The sequence below is a fragment of the Antechinus flavipes genome, chromosome 1 (genome assembly GCF_016432865.1).
Source record: "Antechinus flavipes isolate AdamAnt ecotype Samford, QLD, Australia chromosome 1, AdamAnt_v2, whole genome shotgun sequence".
NCBI lineage: Eukaryota > Metazoa > Chordata > Mammalia > Dasyuromorphia > Dasyuridae > Antechinus > Antechinus flavipes.
The window spans coordinates 244,417,753-244,444,003 of NC_067398.1; the positions used below are offsets into that span (position 1 = coordinate 244,417,753).

General features: G+C 38.9%; 2 protein-coding genes across 3 annotated transcripts; both read left to right on the forward strand.

Annotated features, from left to right (window-relative positions):
- The first annotated feature begins 837 nt into the window (after nt 1–837).
- On the forward strand, nt 838–5,263 carry LOC127545126 (zinc finger protein 785-like). The gene is made up of 7 exons (XM_051972214.1): nt 838–857; nt 1,962–2,278; nt 2,376–2,480; nt 2,671–2,760; nt 4,299–4,501; nt 4,600–4,972; nt 5,028–5,263. The coding sequence occupies exons 1-7, from the start codon at nt 838–840 to the stop codon at nt 5,261–5,263; spliced, it is 1,344 nt and encodes a 447-aa protein (XP_051828174.1).
- LOC127563021 (zinc finger protein 785-like) lies at nt 2,496–26,223 on the forward strand. Of its 2 annotated transcripts, XR_007953867.1 has the most exons (4): nt 2,496–21,991; nt 22,104–22,220; nt 23,147–24,038; nt 25,947–26,223. XR_007953867.1 is itself a non-coding variant. In XM_051999194.1 (3 exons), exons 1-3 carry the CDS (start codon nt 21,838–21,840, stop codon nt 23,971–23,973), a joined length of 1,098 nt encoding a protein of 365 aa, XP_051855154.1. In that variant the 5' UTR covers nt 2,496–21,837; the 3' UTR covers nt 23,974–25,130. The 2 variants fall into 2 exon arrangements, 1 of the variants encoding a protein (XP_051855154.1); XM_051999194.1 differs by lacking the exon at nt 25,947–26,223 and having other exon boundaries at nt 23,147–25,130.
- Nucleotides 26,224–26,251: the final 28 nt, after the last annotated feature.

The window sequence follows — 26,251 nt, forward strand, 5'->3', positions numbered from 1 at the left end:
AATGATATTCCTAAATTTCAAGTCAGACCATGCTATTTGTTCTACTTAAGCTTCAGGGCAGCTAGGTAGCATAGTGGATAGAGCACCAGCCCTGAAGTCGGGAGGACCTGAGTTCAAATCTGGCCTCAGACACTTAACACTTCCTAACTGTATGACCCTGGACTTAACTCCAATTGCCTCAGCAAAAAAAAAAAAAAAAGCTTCATTATCACCCTATTAACTATAGTAGAAATTCTGTCTGTACTGATTTTATATCATTCCCCCTCCATGCATTCTAGGATCCAGAAAAAGGGGCTTTCTTGCTGTTCCTTAAACATAATCGCCTTTGTGCCTTTACACAGTTGTGCCTCCATAACAAGAATGAACTTGTTCCTCATTCTCTGAGTTTTAGCATATCAAACTTTCTTCAAAGCTCACCTAAATTGACACTCCTTTCTGAAAGTCCCCCCAACCCCCTTCACCATTTTCCTCCTCTCTCCTGAAATTGCTAATCTCTCCACCCCCCAAAATTACCTTGTATTTATTCTGTAGGGCATAGATATAGTACCTGTGCCGTTCCTGGAGTCAGGAAGACAGTGCTGGGTTCAAATTTGAACTTAAACACTTAGCTGTGTGACCCTGAGCCCTATTTGCCTTAGTTTCCTCATCTGTAAAATGAGCTGAAGAAGGAAATGACAAACCACTCCAATGACTCCAAATGGGATCAAGAAAGGTCGGATCCCCCAACATATGCAAAAATGTAGCAGCCATAAATTATGGTATATGAATGTTATGGAATATTATTGTTCTATAAGAAATGATCAGCAGGATATTTCAGAAAGACCTGGTAAGACCTGCATGAACGGATGCTGCATGAAGTGAGCACAATCTGGTCAAAATTGTACACAGCAACAAGATTATGTGGTCGATAAAAAGAGCTAATTCAGTTTCAATTGATCAAGGATGGACAGAAGCAGCTACACAAAAAAAGAACACTGGGAAGTGAATATAAACTGCTTGCATTTTTGTTTTTTTCCCAGGTTATTTATACCTTCTGAATCCAATTCTCCCTGTGCAACAAGAGAACTGTTTGGTTCTGCACACATATATTGTATCTAGGATATACTGTAACCTATTTAACATGTAAAGGTCTGCTTGCTATCTGGGGGAAGGGGTGGAGGGAAGGAGGGAGGGGAAAAATCGGAACAGAAGTGAGTGCAAGGGATAATGCTGTAAAAAATTACCCTGGCATGGGTTCTGTCAATAAAAAATTATTAAAAACAAGATTATGTGGTGATCAATTGTGATGGACTTGGCTTTTCTCAACAATGCAATGGTTCAAGGCAATTCCAAAAGTCTTATAATGGAACCTGCCATTCACATCCAGAGAGTGAATTATGGAGATTGAATGTGGATCAAAGCATAGTGTTTTCACCTTTTTATTTGCTTGTTTTTCTTTTCTTGTATGTGTGTGTGTTTCTCTTTTGATCTGATTTTTCTTGCACAACATGACAAATATGGAAACGTGTAAAAGAATTGCACATATTTAACCTATATCAGATTGCATGCTGCCTTGGGGAAGGGATAGAGATAATGAAGGGAGAAAATTTTGGAACACTTAAGTCTTAAAAAAGTGAATGTTGAAAATTATCTTTACAGGTATTTGGAAAAATAAAATGCTATTGAACCCAACTAAAACGACTGAATAACAAAAAATACATGCATTTTGTACATATTTTTCAGAACTGCTTGTAAGCTCCTTGTGGGTAGGAGCTATTCCATTTTTGCATTTGTATCTCCAGTGCTGAGCACTGGCATACGGTAGGCGCATAATAGACATTTGTAAATTGAAGACAAAATACCCATTGGGGGCACTTTCTAACAAAAATCAGGCCGATGCCACGTTGCCTTAGAACTACGTTTCTGGTAGAACTCCAGTCCTAGTCTCCTTCTAGTGAGCCATCCAGACGTCTCTGCTTTAGGTTTACACGTCGCCACTTCCAGCCCCCTCGACTCCTCCCGATCCCGACTGGGCCAGGCCGGACAGCTGGCAGAGCTCGAGGCGTGGGCGGGGCCCCGAAGAAAAGTCGCGGGTGTCCCCGGGCAGGCGCGGTTGGCCGCGGCGCCCAGCGCTCGGAGGAGGCGTCGCTGACCATGAGCGGGGCCGAGCAGGGTCTCGTGAGCTTCGCCGATGTGGCCGTGTACTTCTCCCCGGACGAGTGGGGACGACTGCGCCCCGCGCAAAGGGTTATCTACAGGGACGTCATGTGGGAGACCTACGGCCACCTGGGCGCGCTGGGTGAGGGGCGCGGCCGCGCGGGGGCGGGTCAGGGCAAGGGTCCGGGGTGCAGCGTCGAGGTCTCATCCATCAGCCTGGACCCCTATTCTCCCTGCAGGTTTCCCAGGCCCCAAACCCACCCTCATCTCTTGGATAGAGCAAGAGCCAGAGGTCTGGGGTCCGGATGCCCGGGACCCCGAGGAGGAAAGGGGAGACTACACAGGTGAGAATTGAGACCATGCGCCGTTCCACCTCCAAATTGCTCAGATCCTGAGGAAGCCCTTTAGTTCGTGCCGAGGTCTGCGTGCACCAGTCCCCGAGGTCAAGTTCAGTCTTCCAGACTCCCTGCTTCCTCCTGGCAGGCTCTGACGTTCTTCGGTTTTGGAGTTTGGGGGTTGTTCACTTTTTTCCAGCCCTGGACAGCAATGGGGATGTCGTCATCTACTCTAAACCAACTCTGGCCCCTCTGAACAGCCTACTCCATTATAGTAAGATTAGGGCAGGTAGGGGTGTAGGCTACTAATTTTTATGACCTCAAGGAAGTAATGGTAATAATTTTATTATGCCTGTTATTTCATTTCTTTTTTAAGGAGAATACCAATGGAGGTCAGTACTTGCACTGCAATTTATAGTCTTCTATATATTCTATAGAATAAACTAAGCTATGTTAAGTTATACGCTCAGAGACATATAAGCAAGTATGTGTCAAGTTGGTTGCATCTTACACTCAGGTCTGTTGGGACTAAAGGCCGGCCCTTTATCCACAGACTGATGATAGTAACGGCATTTATGTATCACTAAAGCAAGTTAACAAACATGCTGTCATTTGAGCCTCATGACAAATCATAGGAAAGAGAGATTTGGAAAACTTTAGAGACCATTTTTTCCATTTCCTTTGTTTTACAGATAAAGCCCAGAGGTGGCATCTACATGGTTCAGTAAATAGAGTGCTGGCCCTGGAGTTAGGAGGGGACACTTAACACTTCCTAGCTGGGTGACACTGGGCAAGTCACTTAACCCCATTTGCCTCTCAAACAAACTAAAACAGATAAAGCCCAGAGAGATTTATGTCACACAGTAAATGGCAGGAAGTAAAATTTGAATCTAGGTCCTCTGATCCCAAAGCCAATTTTTTTCCATTATACCACACTGCCTGTATTGCTAGCATTGTTATTCACGTTTAATTTTTATGGTTTAGTAGTTTATTCAGAGACCTATTTGCATAGGGGTTCTAATTTGATTTTACTATTCTCTTTCCAGTTGTAATTCTTATCTCTAGCTCCATTTTCATAAAGAAAATGCAAGTTTTAAACATTAGAAGGTAGTTTCTAGCCTCTCCTTAAAGGTCAATTTTTCTTTCTCCTTTTCAATTGCTTTGAATCTATGATAGTTAGGCTTAGGTGTAGGATTTTGGCCTTGGTTAGAAAAGTGAAGGATGAGGTGGTTTCTTATGTCTCTGTGGCCATTTTCAAGGCATAATTGGCTCTTGCTAATGAGGGTGGAAGTTCTTCAGATGCCTAGGAATAGGACAAAGAGTTCCTTCCAAGAGCTTGTAAAATCTCCAACAAACCAGTGGCTGGGGGAACCCAGACAGCTTCTCTGATATTATTTATTTAGGTATTCCCTCTAATTCCAATGGGATGAATGTGCTATCCCATACAACATTAGGATGGGATAGAATGTGCCTAATTTTTAGTTACAAATTCTCTTCAACTCTTACCAGCATCTGAAAAACAGAACAAGGAAATGAGGTGGTGAGAAGGGACTGGATTCCAAGAAACCAAAGAGTCTCTAAAGGAGGTTTTGCCAACTGAGATACTGCATGCTTTTTACAAGGTTGATGGAGGCAGACTCCACCAGTGTATCCCCAGTCTGAAGAAGCCCTACCTTTGTCCTAAATGTGGAAGCCATTTTGCTTTTCCTTCTCTACTGGAGAGTCACCTGCATGTACATTCTGGGGAACATCCTTTTGTTTGTGCACAATGTGGGGCACAATTTTCACAATGGAAAAATCTCACCCAACACCAATTCATCCATACAGGGGAGAAGCCCTTTCTGTGCCCAGACTGTGGGCGTTGTTTCCAGCAAAGTGGGTCCCTGGCCATCCACCAGCGCACACACACAGGGTTTGGAAAACCCTTCTCCTGTCCTGACTATGGGCGCAGCTTTGCCTATCCCTCTCTGCTCAACAGCCACCTACGGGTGCATACAGGGGAACGACCCTATGCCTGTACTCATTGTGAAGTAAGATTTTCCCAAAGGAATAACCTTGTCCAGCACCAGCTCCTCCCCAGGGTGAGAAGCCCTATCTATGTCCTGACTGTGGGCGATGTTTCCGCCAGAAGGGATCCCTAGTGGTCCACTATCAGGCACACACAGGTGATAAACCGTACCCCTGTTCTGGCTGTGGGCTTCGATTCGCTTATCCCTCCCTCTTGGTGATCCATCAGCGAACCCACACAGGTGAGAAACCATACTCCTGCCCTGACTGCGGGCATTGCTTTGCCTATCCCTCGTTCCTGGTCAGTCATCAGCATGTGCACTCTGGGGAACATCCCTACCCCTGTGTTCAGTGTGGAGCATGCTTTGCCCGCCGGGAGAATCTTGTCCAGCACCAGCTCATTCACATGGGTGAGAAGTCCTATTCTTGTCCTAATTGTGGGCGCTGCTTTCGGCAGAGCGGCTCCTTAGTTATCCATCGCCGTAAATACACAGGTGAGAAACCCTTGTTCTGAATGTGGGGTCTGTTTCACTTATTTCTCTTTACTAGTCAGCCACCGGAGGATTCATTCTGATGAGCGTCCTTTCCCCTGCACGGAGTGCGGGAAGTGTTTTAAGTGCAAGTACGCTCTTGAAGCACATAAGTGGATCCACCAGTCTGGCACTGAGAGGATGCAGAATGGGGGAACTGGGGTACAGCCTCTTCCCCAGGCTTCTGTGAATGGGGTCCAGGAACCCCTGGTGTACTTCCGGTACTTCCCAGATATATTCCAGGCATGTGGGTGATCAAGTCTTTGGGAAGGGAAACATGAAAGAGCTCCAGTCAGGTAGTTCCAATCTTCTCCATGCAGTCTAAAGCATGGCCATGTGGTTGTTCTACTGAAGAGGATGGAAAGCTATTAGAGGGGGTAGCAAAAAAATTAAATTCTGGAGTAACTGCCAGGATTAAGGAAAGCATAAGAGAAATAAAAGAATCGACCAGTCCCTGTGACCGAGGTTGAAGTTCAACATTACAAATCTAAAAGGTGAGTAGTTCTACCAGGCTAAGGTTAGGACTTTACCATTTTTTGGTATTCTCCTTCAGTATACCAATCTCTAGGAGTCAGAGAAGTTTAGTGTTTACACAGTTTATAATCAAGGACTTAATGCACATTCAACTCTAGTCAAGGAGACATTCCAAGTCCTCAACCCTAGTTTGCAGTGATTTTTTCCCTCAGGTATGCCATTACTTTATAAAAGGATGGTTTGCCTTTCAGGCATAATGGTACCCATAGGTAAATGAGATGAGCTCTAGCTCTTATGCTAGGGCCAAAAACACACACACATACCAGTCCTGAACTTCAAGGAGTTTTCTCGAGTCTTTCTGTCTTCATTAGTCATTTTCCACTGCCCCCCACCCAAGTTGAACCCTCCCTCTTTACAAAGAAAATTGAACAAAAACATCTTGATCCAGAGATCATACATGACAGTGTTAACAGTATTCTAAAAGTGCTTACATTCTGCTGGGGGGAAGAAACAGCTTGTCGTACAAATCTATAGGAATTATATACAAGAGTAAATACAAACTCATCTTGGGGGAGGGTAAAAGAGGAACTGGGGAGATCAGAAAAAGCCTCTTTTGGAAGGGGGTCCCTGATGTGAGACATGAAGAGAGCCAGGGGAGTTCTGTAAGGTGTATTTGAGGAGGGGGAGCCTTAAAGGGATGAAGGAGAGTCTGACTAAAATTATGAGGGTAAGAAATAAGATACCACATTTGGTGAACAACACGTAGACCAGCTTTGTTATAAGGTGGAAATACCAGAGGGAATGATGTGAAGTCAGCTCAGCTTGGCTGACTAGAGCCTTGATGGTAAAGGGTCTTTAACTCCAAACTCAGGGGCTCATATTTTCTCCATCAAGCCAATAGACACAAGCTGTTAAGCAGAGGAGTGGTGTGGTCTGACTTGTATTTTGGGATCATTTTAGCAACCAAAGATAGATTGAAGAGGGAAGAGACATGAGGCAGAGGCCAGTTAGGAGACAAATAGAATAGGTTCAGGTAAGAGATAATGAGTTTAAATTAGGGCGGTAGCTGTTTGAGTGCAGAGAGACAAGAGATTTTATAGCGAGAGAAGGTACAAGACTTAGCAAATGATTGAATAAGGAGGGTGACAGAGAGGGAATGATGAGGATGACAATTCCAGAGTTGCAAACCTGAATAACTGGAATGATGTTGCTACCTTAACTGAAATAAAATGTTATAAAAGAGGTAAGATTGGGTTGGGGGAAGACACATTGAGTTTTGGACAGAATGAGTTTGGGAAGGCAATAGAACACCTGAGTAGGGATGTCCAGTAGCCAATTCGTAACCTGGCAACTAGATGTGTATGTTTAGGACCCATTCTCATAAAGATGATAATTGAACTCATGAGATTCAATTTAGCATGAGATAAAATTACCAAAAAATTTATAAAAGAATATAGGAAATAGAATATAAGGGAAAAAAGGAGTCTAAGGATACACCCATGCAAAGGGGGTGGGACTGCAATAGTTGTTTTCCAGTTGTATCTGACTATTTGTGATGCTATTTGAAGTTTCTTGGGAAAGATATTGAAGTGATTTTCCATTTATTTTTTTTTTTTTAGCTCAGTTTACAGATGAGGAAACTAAGGGAAACAGAGTTAAGTGACTTGCCCAGGGTCATACTTAGTTTCTGAGGCAGGATATGAATTTAGGAAGATGAGTATTCTGACTCCAGGCTTAACACTCAGCAAAGGAGACTGAAAAGGAAATGGTCAGACAGGTAGGAAGAGAACTATGTGAGTATTATGTTATATAAATCCAGAGAGAGGATCTAGGAGGAATAAGTGAATAATGGTGTCAAAAAGATCAAGAAGGATTGGAACTGGGCAGCAGGAAGGTGGGATGGGGATGAAGGCCAGCTGTTACAACATCACCTCACTCACTAGATGGTAAAGTAAACATTGGTCCTGGAGTCAGGAGGACCTGAGTTCAAATTCAGCTTCAGACACTTAGCACTCTCTGGCTGTGAGATCCTGGGCAAGTCACTTAACTCCAATTGCCTCAGGAAAAAAAGATCTCTGTGTAACCTTAGAGAGCAGTTTCCACTGAAGAGAGAGCTTGGAAGCCATATTGCTCCAAGACGTTAAAAAGTGAGGTGAGGTAATGGAGGCAGTGAACACAATAATTCAGTGGTAACTAATAGCATAAGGTTGAACTGACTTAACTGTAACATCAGGATGAAGGAAGCAAAGTGAAGTCAGAGTAGAATGAATGACACAGAAAGAAAGGAAGTTAGGGAGGATAAAGAATGGATTTAGGAGATTTAAAAAAAAAGAAAGAAAAATTTGAATGGCACGTTCTGCCAAGCTTCATGTGCTCTCAAAGAAATGCTATCAGCCTCTGCCCTGTCTGCCTGGATGTCTGCCTAGAATTCTATAAATTGGAAGATATCCAGTGTCTTTTGTAGGGAAACTATGATACATCATCTTTAGGGATCGACTTATTGCTCTACATAAGGCATTTTCTTAAAATATCAGATCATAGATTTGATTGATCTGTAATTCACTTTAAGATTCTTTCCCAGGGGACAGCTAGATGGTACAATGGCCCTGAAGTCAGGAGGATCTGAGTTCAAATCTGGCCTCAAACACTTAATACTTCTTAGCTGTATGACTCTGGGCAGGTCACTTAGCCTCACTTGCCTCAGGAAAAAAAAATCTTTTCCCATGAGCCCCTGCCTATCACTGTATCCCCTAGGTTTTGATTTTGTAGAGTACAAGGAATCTCTAAAAGCTACAGATTTGTATTTTATTCATCAGAGCACTAGCTCAGTCCCAGCTACATAAAGAGGCTAGACTTGGGAGAGATCTAGTTTAGAACATCATTCTTATATTTCTTAATAATAGTTGGATTTTTATATTATGGAGTTCTGCTATTAACCCAAACCCAAATCATTATCTCTCCTCTTGACTTGTTTCTCTTAATTCCCTGTGTCCTTCCATAAAAAACCTCAGGCTTCTTGGACATCACTCCCTTGTTCAGTTTTCAAATTCTTTTGTTTCTATCCCCTTCCATTCTTATGACCTTCATTCAAATGTAGACCCTTGAATTATCTCCCATCTAGATTATCCCAAGTGCCTCCAAATTAGTAAACCTTTTCCAGGCTCTCTGTTCCAACTCAAGAGAATTTAAAAATGTTTAATGAAACTCAGTAGCTATGTAGTCCATTCAATACCAGAAAAAGAACCCCTATCACCAAATACCCAACAAAGGGTCATTAACCTCTGCTTGAAGGCTTCCTGACAAAGAGTAAGGGAAAAGCTACTGAAGCTTTTCCTCTCCTGAAAACCCTTGTAGATATATCAAACTTAATAAGACCTCTTTTCAGCTTCTAATCATTGTCCACATTTTGGGAGCCAAACAAAATAAATCTGAATTCTCCATATAATTGCCCTTCAAATATCAACAATTTTAATGCCAAACACTGATGTGAAATCTTCATTTTGAACTTCACCTCTTTCCACCCTCATGTTTTTCAACCATGATTTCTATGGCTCTCTTCAAGACCCTTCATCATTTTAGTTGCTCCCCTCAGAATGCTGTTTGAGTTTCTTTTCTATACCATGGAAACCAGAACTGAATATAATACTATACACATGGCCCTGTAATCTATAATGAAGCTATCAATCAACTTATTCCTAGAAGCTTTGACACTCACTACAACTCAATATCATAACTTTTTTTTGACATACATTGTTAACTCATTGAAACTGTCACCCACCAAAATTCCCATTCTTCCCTTATACAAATTTGGCTAATCATCTTGTTCTGTGGAAATCAAATTTTTGAATCCAAGCATAAGACTTTTCACTTATCCCTATTATTAGATTCAATTCCAGTCTCCATGACTATTGAACTATTTTTTAAATTCTGACTCTGTCATCCAGTTTGTTAGTTATTCTTTCCATCTCTGTGATATTTGAAATTTTTATAAACCTTCCATCTTTGCCTTATCTAAGACAAATAGCACAGGCCAAGCCCAGATACCTGAGACACTCCCCTAAAAACCTAATAAACTGACATTGAACTATTAATGACTTCTATACAAGTCTTAGGTTTCCCAAATTCTATAGTGCCTCATCCCTAGAACGGGAAATGACATAAGTTCCCTGATTAAGGGGTGCTTCTGTTAAAATGCAAGTCCCCAGCCAAGGAATTCTGCTTGAGCTTAGAGGTCCTTATAACCTAAATCTTCCCAGGTATTTGGGTGTCCCAGCTATAGAACAGACAATAGCAAGAGAAGGCTTACCTTGGCCAAAATTTCGTGGATCCCCATATGGGCCACCAAATGTTAATATGTGAGAAATGAGGGTGAGAAATCCCACAGATTTTGCAAAAGAATTTGCAATCCTGAAAGGCGAGGTTTGTGGCAAAAATGGGTTTATTACACTGAGAAGAAATATCTTCATCAGTGGGCAAAATTCTGTTAGGATCTTTAGCAGAGATGGGTTTACAGGCTTTTGGTTATATTGGGTTTTTGTAGCCAGAGCTAGGGAGCAATTTGAGGGACTAATTTTCAACTCAATAAAGCGTCGTGATTATGCCCCAGGCCAAGATCTCCAATTGAATTGAATTGAATTTTGTGGAGATTACCATTTTAGAGTTTTTCCTATAAACAGGAGGGTGGGGCCCCTCCCAAAGGCTGGGAGGAGTTGAGATTCGAACCCAGGTTTACCTCCCCCCCAAAAAAAAGATCAGAGAGACAGAAAATCCCCTTATATCATAGCCATTCAACTATTTCTTCCAGACTTTTAAAGACTCTTTATGCAAATTTTTTTCAGAAACTTTTCATGACTTCCTAATATATGCAGAGTAATGTTTAAACATTTCAGCATGGCATTCAATTCAATTTAGTCAAATTTGATCTTAAAACATTTATTAAGGACCTACACAACTGTAAGCATTGAGAGATGTAGTTCTTCTGTTCGGTTCTGCAAATATGTATTGTATCTAGGATATACTGCTACATATTTAACATATATAGGACTGCTTGCCATCTTGGGGGGGGGAGGAGGAAGGGAGGGGAAAAAACAAAACATAAGTGATTGCAAGGGATAATGCTGCGTAAAAATTATCCTGGCATGGATTCTGTCAATACAAAGTTATTATTAAAATAAATAAATAAATAAATAAAAATTAAAAAAAAATAAAAAAATAAAAAAAGAGAGAGATGTAGTTCTTCCAGTGGAATCATTAACATCATTAAGATTATTGAAGCCAGTACAAAATCATACTTTTGCTATGGCTCTGGGCTTTATTTCTAGGAAAGAAAAATAGTTAACTGGACATCCACTGGCATACTTAACACAGATTGGCCTAAGATTTTCCAATGCACTGTTTGTTAAGTTAGATGTCATTGTCTTCCCTTAGTATTACAGATGCACCTAAGAGTAATGTTCTCAATACCAGAGAATAGAACATCAAAAAGCTTAATGGCTGAAAAGTTTTGTCTTTTAAAAGTGACTCTAGAATTCACCAATAAGGATCATTATGATTATTCTCCATGGTAGTTAATCTTGGAGTGTGTACATAAAGTTTAGTTTGGAAATATTCAGGGTAAGAAATATATGGGAGGTTGCTACATATAGAAGAGGAAACTGGGTTGCTCTAGGTCACCCAGTTATCACCTAGAAATATAAAAGCTTTCATTATAGTGATAATTTTAAATTTCAAGAATATAAACTAAACAGGAGAAGACTCACATTTTTTAAAAAGCTGTCCACAAAGTAAGCCCTTAAGAAAACTACCTATAAATTTTCTCAGATTTAACCACAAAGATTGTATAGCTGACAGTGAAATACAAGAGCAAAAAGGGTTCTCCCAATTATCCTCAGATCCAGGAAGAAAAGATGAGAGGAAAACTTGTACAAAGTGAAAAGAAACTTAGATATTACAAGTTAAGAATCTGGCCATGCTGACTTTAAAAAAAAAAAAAAAGGAAATATTTAAAGCATTAAAGGACTTGAAATAATTGGTAAATAGGTCCTACAGAGACTTGAGAATAGAAAAATTAGAAAGGGAAAGGAAAGCTCACAGAGACCATCATCATCATCATAGCTAATGTCTATAATCCACTTTATGGTTTATAAATATCATCTTATTTTATCTTCATGACAACCTTGGGAGATAAATGCCTATTTTTATGATGGCTGCCCATTTTAAAGATGAGGAAATGAAGAGACAGGCCATATAGCCAGTAAATATCTGAGGCAAATTTGAACTGAAATTTTCCTGATTGTAGGTCCAGCTATCCACTGGGCCAACTTGCTTGCAAATAGTTGTGTATATAAGAAAAAAACCCCACAATGTTATATAGGAAACTACAGTCTCTTGAGAACGAGTACATTACACTTGTTTGGAATAAAAAAGACTTCTGGTGGGAATGAGTATGAAGTAAAGGATGCCATTATAATAAAATACAGGATTGAAAGACTAGTCCTATAATCATAATAGTTAGAATTTATATAGTGCTTTAAGGCTTGCAAAGCACTTTATAAATATCTCACTTTATCTTTACAACCACCCTGGGAAGTAGGTGCTATTCTCCCCATTTTGCAGATGTGGAAACTAAGATTGACAGAAATTAAGTGACTTCTTCAGAATTATTCTTGCCTGTTGAGAGTCTTAAGGATTTGAACTCGAATCTTCCTCATTCTAATCTGAGGAGAATAAAAGCCTATAGTTCATTGGATGGACTCCTTGAGACAAATTTATGGAAATACATGGGTGAGAGTCTCACAGAATGTGTGGGCATGGATAAATTAAAATGTACATCCCTGGAAGGAATAGCATCTATAAAACCAAAGATCTAGTGGCATACTGAATGAAGCCTTTACACATCCTTGAGTATCAAGCCTCCGGGCTCCTATTGCTACTTGATGGCACTTACAACCTTAAGAGTCTGTCCTGCTTGAGCCTCCGTCTCTTCCTCTTTCAATTCAATTTGACATACCTTTGTCAAGCACCCCTTATGTGTAGGAAGATATGTTGGCACTATTAGGTCTGTATCCCAAAGTAATTTTTAAAAAATGAAATGGACTATATATACAAAAATAGTTATAGCAGCTCTTTTAATGATAGTAAGGGAATGGAAATTGAGGGGTTTGTCCATCAATTGGACAATGGATGAACAAGTTATATATGATTGTAATGGAAAATCAGAAAAGACTAATATGAACTGATGCAAAGTGAAATAAGCAGAACCAAGAGATCATTGTGCACAGTAACAGCAATACCGTATGATCAGCTGTGAATAACTTTGCTATTCTCAGCAATACAGTTATCCAAGATTTGAATTCTGAAGGATATATGATTTTTTTAAAAAAGAGAAAGATGTGTTGAGAGCTTTAAAGGATTCATTTTGGGAGATCCTGAATAGCCACTGGAGTTGAGGTAAAATCTCAAAGGTAAAAGCAGAGAGTGAGTCAGGGAGTCTTGGTATATCTTTTGTTTTTAAATCACCATTTCCAGATATGTCCTTTCTCCTTTTCCTATCCAGAAACAAATATAATCTGCTCTGCCTGACCTTTAAAGCATTTTACAACCTGTCCTTTGCTACCTTTCCTTCTTCATTTTATTCTTCTCAGCTTCTTCAATTCCCCCCATACTGGCTTTCACACTCAGAACCTATCTCCCATGTCCTTGGCACTCAGTGTCTCCTGTGCCTCCCTTACTATGCCCCACTCTTTCCCTTCCAGTGCTTGAAATGCATTCCCTCTTTACCTCCACCTTTGAGATTCTCTGGTTTCCTTCAATTCCATGTTGCCATTGAACTTTGGTGACTAGAAAAAGAGTTAGGCTGAGAAATTTGTTCATCCTTGTCTCATTAAATCCAAATCACACATGAATCTAGTCCTCACCCCATAATGTAATGGATCATCTTTGAAAACAAAGAACAAAGGGTTATGGATGGAGCTAGTGCTGGATTCAGGAGGACTTGAGTTTAAATGTAACCTCAGATACTTGACACTTACTAGTTGTGTGACCCTGGGCAAGTCACTTAACCCCAGTTGGCTCACCAAAAAAAAAAAAAAGACAAACAACCCTCTTTAGGACTTGGCTCAGGTAACACCTTAATAAGTCTTCGGTCCTTCCAGATTACTAGTACATGTTATCCTAAAACTACTCTAGATTCATTTTGTACTTATATATATTGTCTCCCTCGTTAAAATGTAATGGCTGTTTCATTTTGTTGTTTTTGATTTTTTTCTTAATTTTTGTATTCCTAGCACTTAGCAAGAATACCTAACATAGTAAAATGCTTGTTAGTTTTTTTCTCATGTAATTTTTTTTTTTGGAATGAGAAAAAAATTTACTATGTACACAGCAGACCATAAGAAAGGATTCTATATAAGGCAATAAATTTCCATTTCAAGAAAACCTATGTAATAAACACTATATATCGTTTTAAAAACTGCTCTGTTTGGTTTTCTTTTGTTTTCTGCCATGCACTTTTTACTTTTTCTTTTCTCCCACTCTAAAGAAGGATGAAATAATCTTGTGTATATATCTATATATCGATATCTATAAATACATTTATAACTATATGCTCTCATACTCATATGTAAGACCATACTATGCTTATTTCCTATTATATTTTTTTTCTTCTGAAAGTGGATAGCCTCTTCCTTCATTTGTCCAAATCTTTCCATGTTTTTCTAAAACAAGCAGCTCTTTATTTCCTACAACATAGCAATATTCCTTTCTGGATTCAAACAGCAGTTTTCTTCATAGAATCTTTGAGGTTAATTTGGTTATTTATAATAGTTAAAATGATTTAGTTGTTCCAAGTTGTTCTTAAAACAATACAGTTATTACATACAGTGTTCTCTTGGTTCTCTTCATTAATTTTCATTATTTCATGGAGGTCACTTCATGCTTTCTAAAAATCATAGAGCTCATCATTTCTTATAGAAGAGTAATATTGCACCATGAAATTTAATTTTTTATTGAAACTTTTTATTTTCAAAACATATGCATGGATAATTTTTCAACATTGTCTCTTGCAAAACCTTGTTTCAAATTTCTCCCTCTTCCCCTCACCCCCTCCCCTAGATGGCAAGTAATCTAATATATGCTAAACATATTTAAAATGTTATATCTAATTATGTATACATATTTATACAATTATCTTGCTGCACAAGAAAAATCAGATCAAAAAGGAAAAAAATTGAAAAAAAAACAAAATGCAAACAATAACAAAAAGAGTGAAAATGCTATGTTGGAATAGATGGCTCTCTTATCACAAGATCATTGGAACTGGCCTGAATTATCTCATTGTTGATAAGAGCCACGTTCATCAGAATTGATCACTGTATAATCTTCTTGTTGTCATGTACAATGTTCTCTTGGTTCTACTCATTTCACTTAGCATCAGTTCAAATAAGTCTCTCCAGGCCTCTCTGAAATCATCCTGCTGATCATTTCTTACAGAGCAATAATATTCACAAACATTCATATGCCATAATTTATTCAGCTATTATCCAATTGATGGGCATCCATTCAGTTTCCAATTTCTTGCCACTACAAAGGGGGCTACCACAAACATTTTTGCACATGTGGGTCCCTTTCCCTCCTTTAAGATCTCTTTGGGATATAGGCTCTATAAAAATATTGCTGGATCAAAAAGTATTCACAGTTGGATAGATCTTTGGCATAGTTTCAAATTGTTCTCCAGAATGATTGGATCAGTTCATAACTCCACCAGTAATATATTAATGTTCCAGTTTTCCCATATCCCCTCCAACATTCATCATTATCTTCTCCTGTCATCTTAAGTCAATCTGAGAGGTGTGTAGTGATACTTCAGAGTTGCATTTCTCTGATCAATAGTGATTTAGAGCACCTTTTCATATGGCTAGAAGTGGTTTCAATTTCTTCATTTGAAAATTGCCTGTTTATATCCTTTGACCATTTATCAGTTGGAGAATGGCTTGAATTCTTATAAATTTGAGTCAGTTCTCTATATGAGGCCTTTGTCAGCATCCTTGAATGTAAAAAATTTTTCCCAGTTTGCTTCCCTTATAAACTTGTCTGCATTGGTTTTGTTTATACAAAAACTTTTTGACTTAATGTAACCAAAATTATCTATTTCGTTTTCAACAATGTACTGCAGTTCTTCTTTGGCCACAGATTCCTTCCTTGTCCACAGATCTGAGGGGTAAACTATCCTTTGTTCGTCTAATTTGCTTATTAACATCACTATGTCTTAAGTCATGAACCCATTTCAACCTTACCTTGGTATATGGTATTAAGCATGGGTCAATGCCTACTTTCTGCCATACTAATTTCCAATTTTCTCAGCAGTTTTAGTCAAATAGTGAGTTTTTATCCCCAAAGTTGGGGTCTTTGGGTTTGTCAAACACTAGATCACTATAGTCATTAATTATTTTGTCCTGTGAAGCTAACCTATTCCACTGATTAACTACTCCTCTGTTTCTTAACGAATTCCAAATGGTTTTTATGACCTCTGCTTTATAATATAGTTTTAGGTCTGGTACAGGTAGGCTGCCTTCATTTGCATTTTTCTTTAATTCTCTTGAGATTCTTGACCTTTTGTTCTTCCAGATGAACTTTGTTATTATTTTTTCTAGATCTGTAGAATAATTTCTTGGAGTTTGGCATGGTATTGAATAAGTAGATTAATTTAGGTCGTATTGTCATTTTTATTATATTCACTTGGCCTACCCATGAGCATTTGATATTTTTCCACTTGATTAGACTTTCATTGATATGTCAAAATTTCTTTAACTATTCCCCAATTGATGGACCTCTCTGAAATTTCCAATTCTTTTCCACTACAAAGATGTGTACTATAAATATTTTAGAACAGTGTTCTTTTCCATTTTTCGCAATCATCTTGGGAACAAGACCCAAGAGTGATTTTGCTGATTCGAGAGGTAGGCAGTTTGATAAGTCTGTGGGCATAATTACAAATATCTCTCCAAAACGGTTGGATCTGTTCAAAGATCCTCTAACAAAGAATTAGTGTCCCAATTTTTCACACATGCCCTCCAATAGTTATCATTTTTCCCTTCTCCCATTTTTAAAAGTTTTTTTCCCTTCTATCATTTTAGCTGATCTGAATCTGATTAAGTGAAAAATGATTTTCTCTAATCAATAATAATTTAGAGCATTTTTTCATAAGGCTATAAATTGTTTTGGTTTCTTCATCAGAAAACTGCCTGTTCATATTCTTTGATCATTTATCAATTGGGGAATAACTCACGTCTTTATAGATTTATAGATTTGAAAATATATAGATAATATAGATTTATAGATTATATATAGTTCTTTGAGTACTTAAGATGTGAGATATTTGAGAAACTATATATTTTCCAGTTTACTGCTTTCCTTTTGATCTTGCCTACATTTGTTTTATTTATACATAAACTTTTGAATTTAATGCAATAAAAATTATCCATTTTAATCTCACAACACTATCTCATTTATTCATAAATTAATCAGTATTCATGTCTGATAGTTAATATGTTTCATATTCTTCAAATTTTCTAATATATTCCTTTATATCTAGGTTCTGTATCTATTTTGACCTTATCTTGGTAAATGATATGATATATTGGTCTATGTCCAATTTCTGCCAGACTACTTTCCAGCTTTCCCAACAATTTCATCAAATAATAGATTATTATCCCCCAAATTTAAGTCTTTACACTTGTCAAATACTGGGAAACTGTATTCATTTTCTGCTGTAAATAGCATTATCTACTCTGTACCACTGACCTACCTTTCTCTTTCTTAGCCAATACCAGATAGTTTTTGACAATTACTGCCTTATAATATAGTTTAAGAGCTGATACTGCTAAATCTCCTTCCTTTACCTTTTTTCCATTATTTCTTTCTTGATCTTTTGTTCTTCCAAATGAGTTAGGTTTTTTTCCTAGCTCCATAATTTTTTTGGCAATTTTAATTGACATGGCATTGAATATATGGATTAATTTTGATAAAATTGTCATTTCTTATATTGGCCTTGTCTATGCATGAACAATTAATATTTCTCCATATATTAACACTTGATTTTATTTGGGCACAAATATTTTTATGGTTTTGTTTACATACATTGTTCGGGATATCTCTATTTATCTCTTCCTGCAGGAGCCTGTTGATAATATGCTGATGAGTTGTGTGGATTTGCTTTATATCCTGTTAACTTTGTTGAAATTTCATTTCAATGAATTTTTTAGTTGAGTCTTTAGGATTTTCCAAGCATTATCATTATATTATCAGCAAAAGACAAAGTTTTACTTTGATTTTTTCAATTTCTTTTCCTTCTCCTATTGCAATTGCTAGAATTTCCAAAACAATATTGAATATTTGTGACAACGGGTATCTTTGTTTCACATCTGATTTTATTGGGAGAGTTTCTAGCTTATTCCCATTAAAAATAATGGTTGCTGATGTTTTTAAGCAAATGCATCTTATCTAAGAAAAAAATCATTTATGCCTATACTTTTGAGTGTTTTAAATAGGAATGCGTGTTGAATATTTTCTAAAGCAAATGCTTCTCTGCATCTACTGATATCATTTTTTGTTACTTTTATTACTGATATAACCAATTATGTTAATAGTTTTCCTTATGTTAAAACCATCCCTGCATTCCTCATATAAATCCTGCTTGTTCACAATGTATAATCTTTGTAATATATTATAGTAATTGCTTAACTAGTAGTATTTTATTCAGGATTTTTGCTTCCATATTAATTAATGAAATTGGTATATAATTTTCTTTCTGTTTTTACTTTTCCTGGTTTAAATGTCAGTATTATATTTGTTTCATAAAAGGAATTTGGAAGGACAACTTCTTTGCTTGTTATTCCAAATAATTTATTTAATATTTGAATTAGTTGGTCTTTAAATATGTAATAAAATTCACTTGTAAATTCATTTAGTTCTGGTGCTTTTTTCTTAGGAAGCTAACTAATGGCCTGCTCAATTTCTTTTTCTACGATAGGCCTATTCTATTTCCTCTTATGGTAATCTGGTCTATTTGTATTTTTGTAAATATTCTTCCATTTCCTTTAAGTTGTTAAATTTATTGGTGTATAATTTAGCAAAATAACACATTTGATATTATTTTCTTTATTGATTTTTTGTTTTTAATACTAGTAGTTTGATTTCTTTTCTTTTTTCTAAATCATAGTAACCAGTGGTTTATCTATTATTGATTTTCATAATACTTACTTCTAATATTAATTCATTTTTTTTACACTCAGTTCTATTAATTTCATCTTAAAGTTTTAAGATTTCCAATTTACTGTCTTTTTTTTTTTGGTATTCCTAGCATATAGCAAGAGTACCTGGAACATAGTAAAATGCTTGTTGATTGATTTTAATTGATGATTTTTGTATGTGAATCTAGTTTAAATGTGAGAGATCAAGCCCAGTCAGAAAAGATTTAAGTCTTATTCAGATTCCTATCTTATATAGATCAATTATAGGCAATGTGGCATTATGGATAAAACCTGGCCTCAGAGTCAAAATTCACATTCTGCCTCTCACACATACTGAAGTCTAATCCTGAGCAAATCCACTGAACCTCTTATTGCCATAAACTTTATTTTCCAAAATTTTTTTTCTCAAGGAGGTAATGTGGGTTAAAGGACTTGCTCAGGATTGCATAGCTAGCAGTGTCTTGAGGCCACATTTGAACTCAGATCTTCTTCACTCTAGCCACAGTGCTCTATCCACTGAGCAACCTCACTGCCCCAAGCAGCTCTCTGAAGAATGTGAATTGTAGTCCAAGTCCAAGCTGGGCCTGATAGTTTGCCATACCTATAAAATCACAGATCTGTACCCAAAAGACAAGTATTTGCTATATACTTATTCATAATGCCAAGGCTCCACCTAGCTAATTTACTGAACACATTCCCCATGATACATCACACTGGCTTCCTTGCTGCCTCTCCAATGTTATGCTTCATCTCTCAACTGGAAACATTTTCATTGGCTATCTCCCTCAACTCTTCGATCTCTCTTCCTTCAAGCCTCAGCTAAAGTCCCACCTTCTGCAAGAAGCCCAGTCCTTTTAGTTCCTTTACTCTGAGATTATCTCCAATTTATTCCGTATGTATACATATGTACATATATGTATAGATACATATACAAAAATGTATATACCATGTATACACCTACATACACACAGATATTTTCCTTCTATATAGTTTGCATATTGTCTTCCTGGTTAAGATTGTGAGCTCCTCAGGGGGTTTACCTTTATCTTTCCTGTGTTTGCTTTGCACAGGGCCTGGCACATAGTAGATGCTTAATAAATGCTTGTTGACTGACTGATACACAGAGAAGTAAATATAAAGCAATTGGGAGTGGGGCAACAATTGGAGAAATCAGAAAAGTTTAATAGAAGGTGGCAGCTGTGATTTTAGGAGACCAAGGTGATGAGAGTGAAAGTATTCCCAGCATGGAGACAAGAGATGAAAGATCATAAATGGGATACATCGGGAAGTCCAATTGGACTGAAATATTAAAAATACATAAGGAAGAGTATTGAGAGATAATTGGCTGAAGCTCAATAGTGAAACATTTTAAATGTCAAAGGAAGAAGTTTGGCATTTTATCACAGAAGTAACATGAAATTAATTATTAACATGAATTAATATTCTTGAGTTTGGGAGATTGGTATGGTCAAATCGATTCTTTAGGAAAAAGTGTTGGGAAGCTGAAGTAGATTATATCATGGATACAAAAAACAAAAATTAAACAAACAAAAAACAGGAGCCATGCAGTAGACTAGCCAAGAGTTTGCCAAATCTTCAATTGGGGTAATGTGATGTGAGAAAGGGATGGATGTGAAAGGCTGAATCTGTGTCAAACATGGCAACTAATTAGATGTAATGATCCAAGCAGGGTGAAGAACTGAAAATGACTACTAAGCTACAAATCAGAATGAACAAAAAATGGTGGTACCCTTTATCAGAAATAAGGCAGTTGTAGAAAGGATGTGTGTGTAGGGATAATGAATGTCTATTTTGGACTTTTTAAGCTTGAGATACTTAGACTGAAATGTTGGCATTGGAATATGTATAGTAATTCCCCAAAAAACTTTAAAAGCTTGTTAATCTAGTAATTATTTTTCTGAATCTTTCCATTCTGGAACTAAGATATGAAGGGCTTTAAAAGCCAAATAATAAAGTTTCCATTGATTCTAGGGAGAATGGGGATGAACTTTTTGAGTAGAGGAGTGATTAGGCTTTAGGAATATCATTATGTCTGTGGAGAGGAAGATTTGGAGAGAGTTTCAGAAGCTTAAATTTCTGTGGGGAAAGAGAAATGGTCACATTTTAAAGTGGCCTTTACCATGTGCCGATCCCTGTGTTAAACTCTTTACAATTATTATCTCATTTGATCCTTACAACCCTGGAAGATGTGTGCTGTTATCATCCCCATTTTATAAATGATGAAACAGGCAGGCTAAAGTGCAGCGACTTCCCAAGGTCACAGAGCTAGAAAGTGTCTGACACTGGGTTTGAAACACTGGGCTTCTTCCAAATTCCAGGCCCAGAGCTTTACTCACAAGGCCACCTGGTAGCCCCTCATCTATGTGCAACACATGCAGAAAAAAAGCCGTTTCGGAAGTGAGGCGGACCCAAAGCTAGCGTGAAGGGCAGGGTTCCTAGGCCACAGTGATCGCGCAGGAACGTGGTACCGTACAAACCCAGAGTACAAACCGTACGAGCCAGCCCTGAATTCGGAGCTCACGGTCAAAGTAATGCCCGTTTTCCTGGAAGGTTTAGCTGATCCATTATTGGCGTCGCCTCCGGCAAGACTGCTACTTCTCACTTTCAAGGGAAGAGCCAAATATTATCCCAAACAACCACTGCTGTAGTGCACTCCCGGTGCCGTGTGGGACATCCAGAAATATCCCACAGTCGTTTCCTGGGGAACCAAGCATCTCGCGGTGCTCTGCGGCCACCGTACTAAAGGGCGGAATTTCAGGACATTGAAGCAGGCCTGTCGCCATGCTGAAAAAGGGCGCTGCTCGGAGACCAGTGAAGAACATTAGTGTAAGGGCCGTGAAGCCAGTGCGCCGCCAAGTTTTCTGAGGACGCTAAACGACTTCCGGTGCCTCACGTCCGGGCAGTACTCATGTGACCAACCCCTAACGGCTTCTTCGGACTCTAGAACAGGGGTCTCCGGAAGGTCGCTTCCGGTCCCTTGGGCTACTGAGGCGGCTCTGTGCTCCAGAATCTCGGATACCCAAACGCCAAGGCCCGAGTCCGATCGGCCGTGAAAGGAGAGGGACACGTTAGTCTCCGGGGCGGACAATGAGCGGGCCCGGGCCGGGGGCGCGGGGCCTCGTGAGCTTCGCCGATGTGGCCGTGTACTTCTCCCCAGACGAATGGGGACGGCTGCGCCCAGCGCAGAGGGTCCTCTACAGGGACGTCATGCGGGAGACCTACGGCCACCTGGGCGCTCTGGGTGAGGGGCGCAGCCGCGCGGGGGCGGACCGTGGGCGTGGCGTAGAGTGGGGCGTCCCGGAGGCGTGGCTTACCCTCCACCAAGAGCTTCCAATTTTGTGTTCATCTTCCAGGTTTCCCAGGCCCTAAACCTGCTCTTATTTGCTGGATGGATGAAGAGACAGAGGTTTGGGGTCCGGATGCCCGGGACCCCGAGGAGGCAAGGGAGAGAGGAGCGGAACACTTAGGAGGTGAGGTGAAAATCCAGCCTAGGCACCGACGTTTTTCCTGGATAAAGCCCATTCCCACCCTCGATTGTCCCATTTCAGGACCCTTTTACTGAGATCTTCCAGGACTAGAACAGTGTTTCTTCTCCACACTGGCTTTAGAGCTCAACCTCTCCTATACCCTTAAAACAATTCAGGTTCACTTGTTCAGTTTGTCTGACTCTTTGAGACTCTGTTTAGGGTTTTCTTGGCAAAGATCCTTGAATGGTTCGTTTTATATTTCATTTTACAATGAAGAAACTAAGGCAAACAGGGTAAAGTGGCTTGCCAATAGACACACAGTTAGGAAGTGTTCGAGGTTAGATTTGAACTGAATGAATCTTCCTCATTCCAGGCCCATCATTCTATCCACTGAGCCAGCCTCATGCCCCTTAAGTATCTCAAAGATTGCTTTCTTCAATATCCCCATACTTCCTAGTGATTCTAGTGTGTCAGTGAATGACTAGATCACGGTTTGATGAACTGTTTCTGTTCCTGAATGTAGGGTCTCCATGAATCCTAAAATTCTATCACCACAGAAAGTTTATAGTTAATATAAATATTAACTACAAAAGTAATATTTTAGTATTTACTCATGTCACCTGACTCTTGTTTTTCAAGGGATTTTTTTATACCACAAATAATGACTTTTGTTTATGGGAGAGAGTTAAGACCCCTATAGTCCTTCTGAACATACATTGGCTATATGGTTACTGGGTTATTTCTGAAATTCCATAAGAATACCTGCAGATACCAAATTAACAATTCCCTTTAACTGTCCTGAGTATGTGTGTTCCATGTGAATTCTGCCATTCCCCATTTCTCATTTAGATCTATTTCTTGTCATATTTGAAATATGTGTTATTGGACAAAACCTGATAGACCTTTAATTCTTGCATTTTTTCTAATAGGAACCAGGAATAAGCCTGAAAAGTGGAAGATAGAAGGGCCTGGACTCCAGGAACTTGATGAAGCACTTCTGAAGAACAATCTGTCAGGTCCACCAGGCCTTTCCCATGAACAAGGAGATTCTTCCTGCACTGACTGTGGCAAGTCTTTGCATAAACACTCTATCGCTGCACTCCACCAATGTAATCCCAACCAGAAGAGGTCATATATGTGTCCTGATTGTGGACGCCACTTTGCTTATCCCTATTTACTGGTCAGCCACCAAAGAATGCATTCTGGGGAACGTCCCTATCCTTGTGATCAGTGTGAGGCACGATTCTTCCAAAAGAAGTATCTTGTCCAACACCAGCTAATCCACACAGGTGAGAAGCCCTACACATGCCCTGAATGTGGACGCTGTTTCAGACAGAGAAGGTCCCTAGTCATCCATCAGCGACGTACACACACAGGGGAGAAGCCCTATTCCTGTCCTGACTGCAAGCGACAATTTGTTTATCCTTACCAACTAGCTACTCACCGTCGCACTCACACAGGGGAGAAACCATACTCCTGTGCAGAGTGTGGTTGCCGCTTCACATATTCCTCCTTACTGATAAGCCACAGGCGTATTCACTCTGATGAAAGACCCTTTCCCTGCCCCGAGTGTGGGAAGCGGTTCAAACGGAAGTATGCCCTTGAAGCACACCAGTGGATCCATCGTTCTGGCACTGAGATTTGGAGAAGCATGCCATCAGCAAGACAGTCTGCAGCAGAATCCTCTGACCAAGGTGCCCGGGATCCCCCTGTACACTGCCGTTATTATCCAGATATATTCCAGGAGTGTGGATGAAGGAATCTGGGAGAGATGTGAAGAAGCTCATACCCGACGGCTGTATCTTCTATATAAAGTATGAGGTCAGGCCACCTATGTGTTGGGAGGGCAGTGATAAGAACTGAGGGTTTAAAGAGATAGGAGGTCTGGTAGAACTTCTCTAGGGAATGTTAATGGAAACAGAAGGAGACAAGTGAAGGACTAATGATTTCCATTGAGAGTTTTAAGTTAGACAGCTGATCAAAACAGATCTATTTTTGCTGGATTTAGGTTGAAACTCCAGTCTTTCTTGGTACCCTGCTCACTTAGCTAGTGTTTTGGGACCAAGAAGGGAATTAAGTATGGGTTCTGCCCCTAGGGTTCTTAGTATTAGACCAAAAGAAGAAAGCAACACTTCCTCCCCCTAGTTTCTCCAAAACTGTTCATAGGTTTGGTTTTCTTTTATAAGGCATTGCTTTATGAAATACCTCATAGATGTTATCCCACTCATACAAGGAATGCCCCATTGCCAATTAGTCCATTAGATGATCCATGCACTCACTCAACCAATTAAATAGATTGTCTCTAGGCAGCTGGCTAGTCACCTTGAAATTTTAACTTAAAATCTCTGGTCCCTACCTTTTCCTTCAGATGGTAATGTTTTGCTGGTATCCATGTTCTATTTTAGAAAAGATATATTTACTATGTATTAACTACCAGATAATTTATTTATGATACTCTAAAAGAAGAATGTCCACTTTTGTCTTGTGGAAGAAGCATAAGATAGTCTCTTTTTATTTTAACTTTTATTCCTTCAACTGAAAAACTGAGTAGTTAGGATGGGTTATCCAATATGGTTATATAGTATTTAAATCTTTGATATTTTGCATTTTCTTCTATTAGAATAAGTAGAAACCTGCCACAGAAAAAGACTTATTAATAGATCTCTTTTCTTATTATCTCTAGTTAGAAACAACTTTCAGAATTGTTCTAATTTGTAATAGTTTTATCATCATGTTGATCTTTCTCAGGGCAGGGATGAATAATTGTCCTTTTTCTTTTTTTGCACATCCTTCTCACTTTTTATATGTGTTTCTCTGTTCTTGCTCAATTTCGTAAAAATCTTTCTGGATTGTACCTTACAAGTGCCTTATTCATAGTTGTCTTGATAATTAAATTATTTTGTCTACATGAAATATCTGACTCAATTTTTTTGCCCCAAACCACATTACTTGTTGCTTAAAGAATGATTTTGAATAAATTAAAACCATAAGTTATATGGCTTTATTAATTCAGATCCTTTAATTTACAGTGAAAGGGTGTCCCACCACATATTGTAAAAACAAACTGGGCTTGCATAATTTTCTTTGGCCTTTTCCATCTTTTGAAAAGATCTGACCAGCTTATACAGAATATTTACATATTTATTTAAAAGCCTAGTTTCCTACACTATGGATTTGTCTGATCCCAAATTCTTTTTAAATTTGCTTTTTGTTGGCCATATTTCAGTGATAGAGTGGTATACGGGGGATTTGGAATTAGAGGAACTGGGATTGAATCCACTTTGCCACCCAGTTATCTGTGTGACATTGGACAAATATCTTGTCTATCTAGGCTTAAGTTTCTTCATCTGAATAATAAGAGGCTTGGACTGAGTGACTGACTTTAAGGCTCCTTGCTGTTTTAAATTTATCTTATATGGAGTAAGCATTTCTTCTAAACCATTTTTTCTTTGGGGATACCTCCCTCATCTAAATGCACTTTTCCGTCCTCAGAGAGTTCCGCAGTCTTCTACAGAATGCTAACGCTGGCATATTTCTGTGAACCCTATTTACCTTAGACCGCGGGCTAATCCCTTACAGCAAATCCCAACACTGAAATTTTGGCATCCCCTTTTATTCATTTCAAGCATTTATTTGACACCTATTGTTGTAGTTTAGAAAGACACAATTACACAGCATAGTTAGTTTTTGGTAGTTTTGGTCAAGATGGTATTTTGTATTTTTTCCAAGATAAGGATCAGATGTCCCCACCTAACAATTGTACCGAAAAATTAAGGGAAAAGTGTTGAGAAGCTGTGATGCGGCCATCTTGAAAGAGGGCGACCACGGCAACCACGCAGTAAGAACCGTCTGTATCGGGAGAGTGAAGTCATCATGACGCCATCTGCATTAAGGGCATCAGTCGGCATCCGGTCGCTCAAGTACTTCTGAGCAAGTACTGAGCAGTTCTCAGGGCCTCTGTCCAGCAGTGATTCGCAGGCAACATCTGGTCCCTTCTCTTCCTCGGCCTAAAAGATCCTCCCGGAACTCGCACC

Coding starts and splice junctions, on each gene's coding strand:
- LOC127563021 (XM_051999194.1), top strand. CDS start 21,838: ATGAGCGGGCCCGGGCCGGGGGCGCGGGGCCTCGTGAGCTTCGCCGAT. Junction 21,992..22,103: donor CGGCCACCTGGGCGCTCTGG/GTGAGGGGCGCA, acceptor TTCATCTTCCAG/GTTTCCCAGGCCCTAAACCT. Junction 22,221..23,146: donor AGGAGCGGAACACTTAGGAG/GTGAGGTGAAAA, acceptor TTTTTCTAATAG/GAACCAGGAATAAGCCTGAA.
- LOC127545126 (XM_051972214.1), top strand. CDS start 838: ATGAACGGATGCTGCATGAA. Junction 2,481..2,670: donor GGAAAGGGGAGACTACACAG/GTGAGAATTGAG, acceptor ACTTTTTTCCAG/CCCTGGACAGCAATGGGGAT. Junction 4,502..4,599: donor ATGCCTGTACTCATTGTGAA/GTAAGATTTTCC, acceptor TGTTTCCGCCAG/AAGGGATCCCTAGTGGTCCA.